The sequence below is a fragment of the Nerophis ophidion genome, linkage group LG01 (genome assembly GCF_033978795.1).
Source record: "Nerophis ophidion isolate RoL-2023_Sa linkage group LG01, RoL_Noph_v1.0, whole genome shotgun sequence".
NCBI lineage: Eukaryota > Metazoa > Chordata > Actinopteri > Syngnathiformes > Syngnathidae > Nerophis > Nerophis ophidion.
The window spans coordinates 48,740,903-48,755,317 of record NC_084611.1 but is presented as its reverse complement, the minus strand read 5'-3'; the positions used below and the strand labels follow the sequence as shown (position 1 = coordinate 48,755,317).

The window sequence follows — 14,415 nt, the reverse complement described above, 5'->3', positions numbered from 1 at the left end:
GACTCGGACTTGGAGGTGCTGATTCTCATTCCGGTCGCTTCACACTCGGCTGCAAACCGATCCAGTGAGAGCTGAAGATCCCGGTCAGATGAAGCCATCAGGACCACATCATCTGCAAAAAGCATAGACCTAATCCTGCGGTCACCAAACCGGAACCCCTCAACGCCTAGACTGCGCCTAGAAATTCTGTCCATAAAAGTTATGAACAGAATCGGTGACAAAGGACAGCCTTGGCGGAGTCCAACCCTCACTGGAAATGTGTTCGACTTACTGCCGGCAATGCGGACCAAGCTCTGGCACTGATCGTACAGGGAGCGGACCGCCACAATAAGACAGTCCGATACTCCATACTCTCTGAGCACTCCCCACAGGACTTCCCGAGGGACACGGTCGAATGCCTTCTCCAAGTCCACAAAGCACATGTAGACTGGTTGGGCAAACTCCTATGCACCCTCAAGAACCCTGCCGAGAGTATAGAGCTGGTCCACAGTTCCACGACCAGGACGAAAACCACACTGTTCCTCCTGAATCCGAGGTTCGACTATCCGGCGTAGCCTCCTCTCCAGTACACCTGAATAAACCTTACCGGGAAGGCTGAGGAGTGTGATCCCACGATAGTTGGAACCCACCCTCCGGTCCCCCTTCTTAAAGAGAGGAACCACCACCCCGGTCTGCCAATCCAGAGGTACCGCCCCCGATGTCCACGCGATGCTGCAGAGTCTTGTCAACCAAGACAGCCCCACAGCATCCAGAGCCTTAAGGAACTCCAGGCGGATCTCGTCCACCCCCGGGGCCTTGCCACCGAGGAGCTTTTTAACTACCTCAGCGACCTCAGCCCCAGAAATAGGAGAGTCCACCACAGATTCCCCAGGCACTGATTCCTCATAGGAAGACGTGTTGGTGGGATTGAGGAGGTCTTCGAAGTATTCCTTCCACCTATCCACAACATCCGCAGTTGAGGTCAGCAGAACACCATCCGCACCATACACGGTCTTGATAGTGCACTGCTTCCCCTTCCTGAGGCGGCGGGCGGTGGTCCGGAATCGCTTCGAAGCCGTCCGGAAGTCGTTTTCCATGGCTTCCGCGAACTCCTCCCATGTCCGAGTTTTTGCCTCAGCGACCGCTGAAGCCGCACACCGCTTGGCCTGTCGGTACCTGTCCACTGCCTCCGGAGTTCTATGAGCCAAAAGGACCCGATAGGACTCCTTCTTCAGCTTGACGGCATCCCTCACCGCTGGTGTCCACCAAGGGGTTTTAGGATTGCCGCCCCGACAGGCACCAACTACCTTGCGGCCACAGCTCCGATCAGCCGCTTCGACAATAGAAGTGCGGAACATGGTCCACTCGGACTCAATGTCCAGCACCTCCCTCGTGACATGTTCGAAGTTCTTCCGGAGGTGGGAATTGAAACTTTCTCTGACAGGAGACTCTGCCAGACGTTCCCAGCAGACCCTCACAATGCGTTTGGGTCTGCCAGGTCGGTCCGGCATCCTCCCCCACCATCGCAGCCAACTCACCACCAGGTGGTGGTCGGTAGAAAGCTCCGCCCCTCTCTTCACTCGAGTGTCCAAAACATAAGGCCGCAAATCCGATGACACAACTACAAAGTCGATCATGGAACTGCGGCCTAGGGTGTCCTGGTGCCAAGTGCACATATGGACACCCTTATGTTTGAACATGGTGTTTGTAAGGGACAAATTGTGACGAGCACAAAAGTCTAATAACAAAACACCACTCTGGTTCAGATCCGGGCGGCCATTCTTCCCAATCACGCCTCTCCAGGTTTCACTGTCGTTGCCAACATGAGCGTTGAAGTCCCCCAGTAGGACAAGGGAATCACCCGGGGGAGCACTTTCTAGTACTCCCTCGAGTGTACCCAAAAAGGGTGGGTACTCTGAACTGCCGTTTGGTGCGTAAGCACAAACAACAGTCAGGACCCGTCCCCCCACCTGAAGGCGGAGGGAGGCTACCCTTTCGTCCACTGGGTTGAACTCCAACATGCAGGCTTTAAGCCGGGGAGCAACCGGAATTGCCACCCCAGCCCGTCGGTTCTCACTGTCGGCAACGCCAGAGTGGAAGAGGGTCCAGTCCCTCTCGAGAGAAGTGGTTCCAGAGCCCTTGCTGTGCGTCGAAGTGAGTCCGACTATATCCATCCGGAACTTCTCGACTTCGCGCACTAGCTCAGGCTCTTTCCCCCCAGTGAGGTGACGTTCCACGTCCCAAGAGCTAGCTTCTGTAGCCGAGGATCAGACCGCCAAGTGCCCTGCCTTCGGCTGCTGCCCAGCTCACATTGCACCCGACCTCTATGGCCCCTGCTATGGGTGGTGAGCCCATTGGAGGGGTGACCCACGTTACCTCTTCGGACTGTGCCCGGCCGGGCCCCATGGGAACAGGCCCGGCCACCAGGCGCTCACCATCGTGCCCCACCTCCGGGCCTGGCTCCAGAGGGGGGCCCCGGTGACCCGCGTCCGGGCGAGGGAAATCTGGGTCCATGTTTTATCTTCTTCATAGAGGTCTTCGAACTGCTCTTTGTCTGATCCCTCACCTAGAACCTGTTTGCCTTGGGAGACCCTACCAGGGGGCATAAACCCCCCGGACAACATAGCTCCTAGGATTGGGACACGTAAACTCCTCTACCACGATAAGCTGGCAGCTCGGAGAGGAGAGTGGGTATATATATATATATATTTATAGAATATATATATATATATGTGTGTATGTATACATATATATATGTATACATATGTGGGTATATATATATATATTTATAGAATATATATATATATATATATATATATATATATATATATATATATATATGTGTGTGTATGTATACATATAATCAATATTATTCATATAGAATGAATGTAATTTTATATTAAGATTATGTGATAGTTTGACTCCAACCTTGTTTGCTTGTGTGACAAACTTCTTAAAGTTTTGTAATCAATTAGAAATATCAAGCAGTTAAAATGCGCCAAACATGATAAGTGTGGAGAGTGTTTTTTTTTTATACCCACAAAGTTCAGTGAGCAGGTTGTGTTGTGCCTGACCATGTGTGTTGACTTTCTGTGTTGGGTTTTTTTGCACCATGAGTGGGAAAGTTTGTTTGGATTGGGTCTTTTAATAAATGCTGATTGCACAGACCCTGGTTTACCAAACTTTTCCAGAAGATGGCGGCAAAGTTGCAGCAATCTTATTGTCAGATATGTCAAATTAAGATGGAGGTGCCTAGCGGGTCACACTGGACCCGCTGGTGGGCTTTAGTTTGGACACCCCTGCCTTACAGCTGCCCTCTCTTTTGACGAATGTTAAAGGTCTCGGGGACGCAAAATAATCCGTCATTAAAGTGTTGAAAATGTGTCATATATTATTTATTTTACTTTTAATGCTTAAATATTTAAAGATAACCTTTAGATCAGGGGTGGGCATTACGTCGATCGCGATCGACTGGTCGATCTCGGAGGGTGTGTCAGTCGACCACAAGCCAGGCATTAAAAAATATACATAAAAATGAGCAATCATCAATCATACCAAGACTTCACTTTCGTCAGTTGTTTGACATTCTCGGCACCCGAGGATCTTGTGAGATGACGCTGGCTGCTGCAAGCTCATATTTAAGAAAAAAATCACTAACATGGCGGACGCAGAGAAACACATTTTATTTCTAGAGACTCCGTACCTACTGTCAAAACTCTAAAGACCGACTGCACAGTTCCTGTCTTCACCATAAAAGACCTGTTTCATCCTGCCTGTGCTAACAAAATAAGAGTCTCAGAAAGCTAGCGTGCACAAGCTAGCAGGCTACGGAGTTTGATGCCAATGTATTTCTCCCCCGCCCTCAGCGACCGCTTTCTCACTTGCTTGCCCACCCGCACACTCACTGATGTCACTCACCTGCTGCCAGACATTAAAGGGCCACACACATACGCTACTCTCATAACAAAGTGTTTAAAAACGAGTATGAAAGTTGGACAAATGAGATGCCAAATCCAACCACTTTCATGTGGTATTGGACAGAAAGGAGGACTTTTTTTTCCCTCCATTTGAAAATGCGGACGTTATCAGCACCACTGTCTAATTCCAATCAATGCAAGTCATCAGAATCAAATACACCAACTTATATTCTTGTCTTCATGAAAGAAAGGAATCTATGTGTGTTAAACATGCTTGTATTATCATTAAACACCATTAACTTGTTAACAAAAATGTCTCTTTAATAAATAAATAAATATAAATTATAAATAGGAAAGAGGTAGATCTCCTCGACTTGGTCAATTGAAAAGTAGCTCACCTGCAGAAAAAGTGTGAGCGCCCCTGCTTTAGATTGATATGTTTTTATCTTGTATGCCCTGTTAGTCAAAACCCCTCTTTTTGAATAGGAAAAACACCAAATATGCTATATTTTCCGCCCCAAAAATGTTCAATGTGGAATATTTGCCGTGAAGTAATAGGAGCCTTAAATGGAAAAATAATTCACAACAACATTGCTTTTGGTTCTTTATTCTTTTTTCTTTTTTTTAGCAATGCAAGTTTTAAAACAGTCGGACTAAATGTGGGGAATCCAAAATGTCCACACTCTTAGAATGTTTTTATTTTCAAGACTTAAATCTTTGGGTCAACTTCAGATCTATGAGTTGATTCTGATTTTTTTTTTTATTGTGCTTTTGAGCAGTGACAGTTATGGTGTTATTGGAGTCAACTTTGCCATTTATCCCCCTTACATTTGACATGTTAGCTTTTTTAAAGTTATAAAGTAGTCAGGCACACACTAGGTGTGGTGAAATAATCTCTGCATTGGGGGAGGGGATTTGAACTCACGACCCACCCATCTCAGGGGATCTACCTCATTTATATATATCATTTATATTATTTATTTATGAAAGAGACATTTTTGACATTTATGAAAGAGACATTTTTGTAAACATGTTAAATGTGTTTAATGATAATACAAGCATGTGTAACACATATAGATGTCTTTCTTTCACGAAGACAAGAATATAAGTTGGTGTATTACCTGATTCTGATGACTTGCATTGATTGGAATCAGACAGTAATGATGATAACGCCCACATTTTCAAATGGAGGAGAAAAAAAGTTGTCCTTTCTGTACAATACCACATGAAAGTGGTTGTTTTTTGGCATCTAATTCATCCAGCTTCCATACACTTTAAAAGAAAAACATTGGCGGCAAATTCCGTAGCTTGCTTGATCGACATTCACAGCACCAGAGGGTCTTGTGAGATGACGCTGGCTGCTGCCAGTTCATTATTATGAAAAAATGACAGAGAGGAAGGCGAGAAACACTTTTTATTTCAACAGACTTTCGTGCCGTCCCTTCCGTCAAAACTCTTAAGGCCGACTGCACATTTCCTATCTTCACAATAAAAGCCCTGCTTCATGCTGCCTGCGCTAACAAAATAAGAGTCTCGGAAAGCTGGCCTGCACAAGTGATGTGCACGCCAGCTTTCTGAGGGATCACTTGTGCACGCCAGTTTTCCAAAGCTCTGTATTTAGTCAGCGCAGGCAGCATGAAGCAGGGCTTTTATTGTGAAGATAGGAAATGTGCAGTCGGCCTTTAAAGTTTTGACGGAAGGTACGGCGCGAGAGTCTGTTGAAATAAAAAGTGTTTCTCGCCTTCCTCTCGGTCATTTTTAATAATAATGATCTTGCAGCAGCCAGCGTCATCTAACAAGACCCTCCGGTACCGTGAATGTCATTTAAGTGACGTCTTGGTGAAGATTGATGATCACTAATTTTTAGTTCTATTTTTTTTAAAAGCCTGGCTGGAGATCGACTGACACACCCCCCGCGGTCGACTGGTAGCTCGCGATCGACGTAATGGGCACCCCTGCTCTACACCATTACGAACATCAGCAGGGACACACCCTTGCAGAAAAAAGTAAAATGTGCTGCATGCTTTAAAGTGGAAACAAGTAGCTCCACCTGGTGGACAAATATAGAAATGATTACTGACTCAAAGTCCGTAGTCCAAGGTGAAATATCAGTATTGTGTTAGCAGGATAGCATCAGTCCATGTTAAGATAAATGTTAAAGAAAACAACTGAAAAAACATTTTCAGTTGTTAAAAGTTTTGAGAAACATGAAGGATTTTAAGTAAAAAACGCATGGAAACGGATTCCTGTTAGAAGGGTCGAGAAAGAAGTAAGTAATGTTTTTTTTTCAATTACAATGCATTGCTTTCAATGGGAAATTGGCCCGCACAAATATGGCCGCCACGCGACTGCCACACCGCGCTGATGTACCCGTGGATCAAAGACTCGTGTTTCTACTGGCTTTTTCTCCGTCAAATCACTTTATTATCACTGGGATGAAATGACATAATCTGGATTTACATCTCGCAAACATTAAAACAACCGCATACAAATTCGGAGAGTTTGTGTTACATTTCTTTTTAATTCTTGTTTTAATTTTTTTTATTTTATAAACCTTTATTTATAAATTGCAACATTTACAAACAATTGAGAAATAATAATAATCAAAATTAGTACAAAAACAGCGCCAGGGGGTTGTAAACTCAATAAAGTAACTAAAATAGAATGCAATATATACATATATATATATATATATATATATATACATATATATATTTTAATATCGCGCTTTTCTATCATTAGATACTCAAAGCGCTCACGGAGAAGTGTGAACCCATCATTCATTCACACCTATATTTATATATATGTATATATACTGTATATATATATGTATATATATATATATATATAAACATGTATATACACATATATAGACTCAGCACACACACACACACACACATATATATATATATATATATATATATGTGTTTGTGTGTGTTGAGTCTATATATGTGTATATACATGTTTATATATATATATATATATATATATATCCATCCATCCATCCATTCTCTACCGCTTATTCCCTTTCGGGGTTGCGGGGGGCGCTGGCGCCTATCTCAGCTACAATCGGGCGGAAGGCAGGGTACACCCTGGACAAGTCGCCACCTCCCACTTCCAAAGACATGCACCTGGGGATATATATATATATATATATATATATATATATATATATATATATATATATTTATAGAAGACAGCGTCATCGTTTTCACAGCTTTTTGGTAGTTAGAGGTATAGAGTGTTTTAACGTAGATTTCTACGTTCTACTTCTTGTTTTAAAGGCACAAAAAAAACAGGTCGGGTATTGAGAAACTTATATTAATGAATATAAAATGAGGTGTTTCTTTTCCATCCTGTGGAGGGCGCCATCCAAAAAAAACCTAACAAAAAAACGCGAATGTTCTTAGTTGCCCTGAGATATGCCTGATTACAACTCCGTAATGAATCAAACCAGTTACCATTTTCCCCTAAACAATATACTATAAAATATATTATTCTGTGGGTGATTACGTTCACGGATATGACTTGTCTTGTCCTGAAACTTTAAAGTCTTTGTACTTTTACCGGCGCAGACCGGGGCGCCCGTGGCTCAAGTCCTACCGCCAAAATTCGAGTCAGAAAGAAGAGTGGCGGGCGGCGTCTTTGCTTGTAAACACGTCCTTCCTCTCTCAAGCTGCGTGTTCGCTTGTAAACACGTCCTTCCTCTCTTCAACCGCCTTGAACACCTTTAAAAAAAGTCAACTGAAAGGACGAGGACCGAGGGACGGCTTTGAAATGCACATTAAGTCCATCATCATCGAGGGTTTCAAATCCTACGCGCACCGGACTGAGATCAACGGCTTCGACCCGCTCTTCAACGCCATCACTGGACTGAACGGCAGCGGCAAGTCGAACATTCTGGACTCCATATGTTTCCTCCTGGGCATCACCAACCTCTCTCACGTGAGTGTCCTTCTATTACCTACCTCTCCCGCGTGACTGCCACTGGCGGGAATGTTTAAAAAAATGACGTGTGTGTGCTCTTAAACTCGCGGGCAGGTTCGCGCCTCCAACCTACAGGACCTGGTCTACAAGAACGGACAGGGCGGCATCACCAAGGCGACCGTGTCCATCACCTTTGACAACTCCAACAAGAGCCAGAGTCCTTTGGGCTTTGAGACGCACGACGAGATCACAGTCACCAGACAGGTGGGGGAAAACACGCCAAAAAAAAAAAAAAACTCGGCGAAGGTGAAATGTCAGTCTGAATATAGAATGCAAAATGAGCCTTCATAGTGTCTAAACCAGGGGTCACCAACCTTTTTGAAACCAAGAGCTACTTCTTGGGTACTGATTAATGCGAATGGCTACCAGTTTGATACATACTTAAATAAATGGCCAGAAATAGCCAATTTGCTCAATTTATCTTTAATAAATAAATCTATACATACCGTATTTCCTCTAATTGCCAAAGGGATTTTAGTATGTGCCTGCCTTGAATTACTGCCGGGTCAAACTCGCTTCCCAAAATAATTAGCGAATGCGTAGTATTACCGCCTGGTCAAACTAGTGACGTCACGAGTGACACTTCCCCTGTCATCATTTTCAAAATGGAGGAGGCTGATTTCAATACCAGTAATTTGAAATCGCATAAAGGGAAGAGGATTAAAGCTATTCAGTAGGATTTAAGGTCCAACCATACATCACACTCATTTTTTACAGCATACCTTTGGTAAGTGCCGGAGTGAGAAGAGGTTTTAAAATAATTAGCGCATGCTTACTTTTACCGCATGCCTTTGGTAAGCGCAGGAGTGAGAAGAGTTTTTATATTATTAGCGCCCCGGCGGCAATTCATGGAAATACAGTATATATAAAAAAAAAGGGTATTTCTGTCTGTCATTTCGTATAACATTTTTTTTCCTTTTACGGAAGGTTTTTTGTAGAGAATAAATGATGAAAAAAACACTTAATTGAACGGTTTAAAAGAGGAGAAAACAGGAAAAAAGTGAAAATTATTAAGTTTTAAAACATAGTTTATCTTCAATGTTACTCTTTAAAATTCAACCGAAAAAAAGAAGAGGAAAAACTAGCTAATTTGAATCTTTTTTTAAAAATTAAAAAAATAATTTATGGAACATCATTAGTAATTTTTCCTGATTAAGATACATTTTAGAATGTTGTTGACATGTTTTAAATAGGTTAAAATCCAATCTGCACTTTGTTAGAATATATAACAAATTGGACCAAGCTATATTTCTAACAAAGACAAAGCATTATTTCTTCTAGATTTTCGACAACAAAAATTTTAAAAGAAATTCAAAAGACTTTGAAATAAGATTTAAATTTGATTTTAAAGATTTTCTAGATTTGCCCGAATAATTTTTGGGGATTTTAATCATAATAAGTTTGAAGAAATATTTCACAAATACTCTTCGTCGAAAAAACAAAATGTAAAATGAAGAATTAAATTAAAAATTATTTATTATTCTTTACAATAATAAAAAAAAAAAATTACTTGAACATTGATTTAAATTGTTAGGAAAGGAGAGGAAGGAATTTAAAAGGTAAAAAGGTATATGTGTTTAAAAATCCTAAAATCATTTTTAAGGTTGTATTTTTTCTCAAAAATTGTCTTTCTGAAAGTTATAAATGAATTAATTTATTTAAACAAGTGAAGACTAAGTCTTTAAAATATTTTCTTAGATTTTCAAATTCTATTTGAGTTTTGTCTCTCTTAGAATTAAAAATGTCGAGCAAAGCGAGACCAGCTTACTAGTAAATAAATAAAATTTAAAAAAATAGAGGCAGCTCACTGGTAAGTGCTGCTATTTGAGCTATTTTTAGAACAGGCCAGAGGCGACTCATCTGGTCCTTACGGGCTACCTGGTGCCTGCGGGCACCGCGTTGGTGACCCCTGGTCTAAACATTTTAATTGACATGCAGAGGTTCCCCCAGTTTAATAATTGCTTGTAGTTTTTAAACAAGCTTTGTTCTTCTCCAATAACATCTTGTGGTTCAGTACAACAGTTTGGCCAACACAAATAAACAGGAGTGATACCTCTCACATTAAATACACAATCTTCACAGCCTGCGTTCAACTGGATGAGATGACAAGGCATTAGGGCTGGGCGATATGGCCTTTTTTTAATATTTCGATATTTTTAGGCATGTCACGATACACCATATATATCTGGATATTTTGCCTTAGCCTTGGATGAACACTTGATACATTTAATCACAGCAGTATGATGATTCTATGTGTCTACATTAAAACATTCTTCTTCATACTGCATTAATATATGCTCATTTTAAACTTTCATGCAGAGAAGGAAATCACAACTAAGTCAATTGACCAAAACGGTATTTATTAAACAGCTATTAGCAGATGACTTTTCAAATGATGCTACATCAGAATCACAATCAGACATACTTTATTAATCCCTGAGGGGAAATTAAAATTTTCAGCACAATCCCATTCAAGATCAGACAAACATTACAGGGAGACAGAACAGGATCGCTGAGGGGTCTGCCAACTTCCGGCGCCCCTTACAAAAAAGGTGAGATACAGGTAAACAAGTGGGGGGGAATGGGAGAAGAAAAAAAAAAAAAGATTAAAATAAAATAAAAGAATCGGTCTAAACTTGGGCTTCTGGAGAGGGGATCCAGACTGAGGCCAAGGGGAAAAAAAACAACTGATAGCCATAGTACACAGCCCTCTTACATGTGTGTAAGAGGGAAACATCAAAGAACACAAAGGGTATGAAAGACTTTAAAGCAGCGGAGCTGATGCAACCATCCACTTCTACATAAAGCTATCAATAAAAAGTAAAATAAACATATTAGCAGTAATGCTACTTTTGGTAGCAACGCTTGTGCCCCACATTTGACAAATTAAAGTCTATTTGACATCTTTCCGCTTGAGCCGAACCACCGCCAGATGATGGACTCCCTGCTGTTTTTCTTGGGAATTAATTTTTCCTTCATTCGCTCCTTCTTTCTCTCGTATTACCACCCGCACGGCTCCGCTAGCATCACAGCTAACGTTGCACATGCTGCTACCTCTCTGCTCTGCGAGGGCGTATACGTATGTGACCTATGACGTGACAGTATGTAACGTGTGTAAGTTTGTGCGCTTGCTGTCTGTGAGAAGAAGAGACAGGAAAAAGTGAGAAGACCCTGCAATGTAATGCCTGCAGCTAAAAGCAACTGCGTGAGAACATGTACTCCAATATCACTATATAGTCATTTTCTATATCGCACAGAGACAAATCGCGTATATCGATATATCGCCCAGCCCTACAAAGCATTATAGCTAGTACTGATGTTATCTGAACACTCATACATTTTGCAGGTAAATAAAGCAAATCCCAGTCAACAAAGTAAAGACTTTATAAACAAGTTGTGACAACATTCCCAACACATCGCCTGCTGCACGTTTCCTCTCCTCATTAACTCTCAGCCATACAGCTGATGGACGCTGTATTGAGGAAATAAAAGCAACATGAATGGTTTTCTCCTTCGCTGTATACTTTTAGTGTGGGGACAAGTTTCTTCAATATTGTCCACACCTGTCTCCATCTAAACACAGCAGTGCACTTTTAAACAAACACACAGCGAGAAAATGACTTTAGACCAAGCGCTTGGTTCCCTTTACTCCGAGGGGAAATATCGTCCGCCATGATTATCGAGCCAAATGACGCTAATGCGCATGCGTCTGACTACCTGTTGCCTAAAATGCATTAATAAATTACGTTTTTTTTCGGTAATTAAAAAAAAATAGACTAACTGTCTGGAATTTTATCAAAATTATCATTATACTCTATTGATACATCCCTCGTCCACTAACAAGTAAAAAGTCAAGGGCGGTCACGGCATGTTCCTGCCGTGATGTCGGTCATTTTTTTAGGGCATGATGGCAAATGAGGAGGGCGGTTGCGGCTTTTGCTCCGGTTGCCGTGGCTAAATTTTTTCACGTAAAAACACACATTTTTACGGTGTGATGGCTTTTATTTTGCAGGGCGCCACATGTAGGGGAAACTCTAACATGACTAACTGTCAAAAGTTTTAGTACTTTATGCACAACTTATTCTCAACAAGAAACTAAATGGCAAATTTCGCAAGTGTCTACATTTTGTTAGGCTAACACACCCACACTGCTTAATAACTTGTTGTCTACAAGTGTTCTTAGTTTGCATGTACATCAACACTAAAGATGTCATGTGATGTTTTCTCTGTCTTATGTCTGCTCGTAATGCAGTATATATCTTGTTGTTACTGTTGAAAATAACTGTTCTTCTCAAAGGTTGTCATCGGCGGCCGGAACAAATACCTCATCAATGGCGTCAACGCGAACAACACCAGAGTGCAGGACCTCTTCTGCTCTGTTGGCCTCAATGTCAACAACCCACATTTCCTCATCATGCAGGTCCGTCTTCTGTGTGCTTGTTTAACTTGGTGTCTGTCAACATCGAATAAACTAACATGCAGTTTTTAAACAATCTGCCGTTTTAGGGAAGGATCACCAAAATTCTAAACATGAAGCCACCAGAGGTAACGTCACAACACCTTGGAAGACCTGATGTTTGGACTGCTTCACCGACTCCTCTGTTGTCTTCTTGCAGATCTTGTCCATGATCGAAGAAGCTGCAGGGACCAGGATGTACGAGTGTAAAAAGATTAGTGCCCAGAAGACCATTGAGAAGAAAGAGGCTAAGCTGAAGGAGATTCACACTGTATGGCTCTTCTCATTCTCAATGGACAGTATCCAGAACAAGTGGTCTCATTTTTATTTTGCTTGTTTCTTTAGATTCTTGATGAAGAAATTACACCAACTATGCAGAAACTACAAGAGGTAGGCTAAGTCTGACTTTACTTAAATTAAGTCTTATGCTAAAAATTGCTCTTGTGTATTTAAGGTGCCTGAATATTGCAGCTATGTATGTCACCATAAAAAAATGTCTAATATAAAACATAAGAAAATAATTGATAATATACAACTTTTTCACATGAATATACATATGTATCCTAAAAGGGGGCATGATAATTTTCATTTTACGTTATATATATAATTATACGTATAAATGGTATAACCAGACGAGAGCACATGTATAAAAGCTGCACAAACAAAATAAAAATAGCTTTTCCTGTGATGAGGTGGCAACTTGTCCAGGGTGTACACCGCCTTCCGCCCGAATGCAGCTGAGATAAGCTCCAGCACCCCCAGCGAACCCGAAAGGGACAAGCGGTAGAAAATGGATGGGTGGATGGATTTTCCAAATATTATCCGCACCGGACTATAAGTAGCAGATATATACGTTGTGAAATGAGTTATTTACACAGAAATATTCTGTAAATGTTAATTTACATACCTTAATTGTCTCCAAACGATGTCTGTGACACGGCAGTAAACCGGCTGATCAACGTCAGTCATGGTCATGGACCCACTAGCTGCGCAAGCTCACTCTCCAATCAGCTAGACAGACTCAAGTCCACGGTGACGTTTTGGTGAATTTACTGAGGAATTTGTGAAACTGAAACGATCCAAAAAGACCGCCTTTGTAAGTTAATAGTATTAACACAGACACTCGTAAACGTGTTAGCATATTAGCCAATGCTAACCACGCCAGCTTCATTACATTACGATAGCACGCACAAATATGCATGAAAACACTCCTACAGACACCACACATAGGACGCTTTAGAAAGTAAGAATGGTTTTAGTTATATTGTAAAACTTACAAACGTTGCTCAGAGTGATGAATGCAGAAACCATACAAGTAAAAACGCTATGGACAGCGAGAAGACGAAAAAGCCCTTCTACTACTGGTTGAAAGCTCAGTCTAAACCCTGCAGTGTGCAAACTCGTCCAAAAGATGGAGCAATAGCACAAACAATAACATACCTATTCAGTGTCTTGGCTTGTTTTTTTTTTTTTCAAACTATTTGCCGCAGGGTTCAAAGTGCAGGAGAAAAAGTAGCCGCTAATAGACCACAAGGAAGTGTGTTAGCTCATTAGATTCATCATTGGTCCTTTTTAAATGTGTCCTCCATCTGCCAATGGAAGTTTTAATTGCATCTCTTTGAGTCTTTTTTTTAAGTGAATAGGTGAATAAAACATAGAAAAAGCTTTAATTTGTCGTGTGGAAAAGAAGTCTGACTCATTTCTCTTCTGCAGGAGCGATCGTCATACCTGGAGTACCAAAAGCTGATGCGTGAGATCCAGCATCTGTCGCGCTTGTACGTGGCCTGGTTGTTTGTGTGTGCCGAGGAGACCAAGCTGAAGTCTGCAGAGAACCTGAAGGTGATGCAGGACAACATTGCCAAGATGCAGGCCGCCCTGGCCGAGAACGAAGGCAAAGTGCGGGAGCTCTCCGCCCAGATTGAGCAACTGGAGGCCAAACGAGACCAGGTACACTTACTGTTTGTGTACCATAGTGCTTTGGTGCAGTGGAGGAGACAAGATACTTACCGTTCCAACTGGTAAACTTTGTTATTTTTTGCAAATATTAACTCATTTGGAATTTGATGCCTGTAACGT

The 14,415-nt window shown here is 41.7% G+C and overlaps 1 protein-coding gene across 1 annotated transcript in view; it reads left to right on the top strand.

The window, feature by feature from the left end:
* The first annotated feature begins 7,345 nt into the window (after window positions 1–7,345).
* The window catches only part of smc2 (structural maintenance of chromosomes 2), a 38,375-nt gene continuing 31,305 nt past the window's right edge, over window positions 7,346–14,415 (top strand). The window contains exons 1-7 of the mRNA XM_061905598.1: window positions 7,346–7,841; window positions 7,938–8,087; window positions 12,181–12,303; window positions 12,390–12,428; window positions 12,500–12,610; window positions 12,685–12,729; window positions 14,053–14,286. Of these exons, the coding sequence (XP_061761582.1) occupies window positions 7,674–7,841; window positions 7,938–8,087; window positions 12,181–12,303; window positions 12,390–12,428; window positions 12,500–12,610; window positions 12,685–12,729; window positions 14,053–14,286 (870 nt within the window). The 5' untranslated portion in view covers window positions 7,346–7,673. The remainder of the gene's footprint in view (window positions 7,842–7,937; window positions 8,088–12,180; window positions 12,304–12,389; window positions 12,429–12,499; window positions 12,611–12,684; window positions 12,730–14,052; window positions 14,287–14,415) is intronic.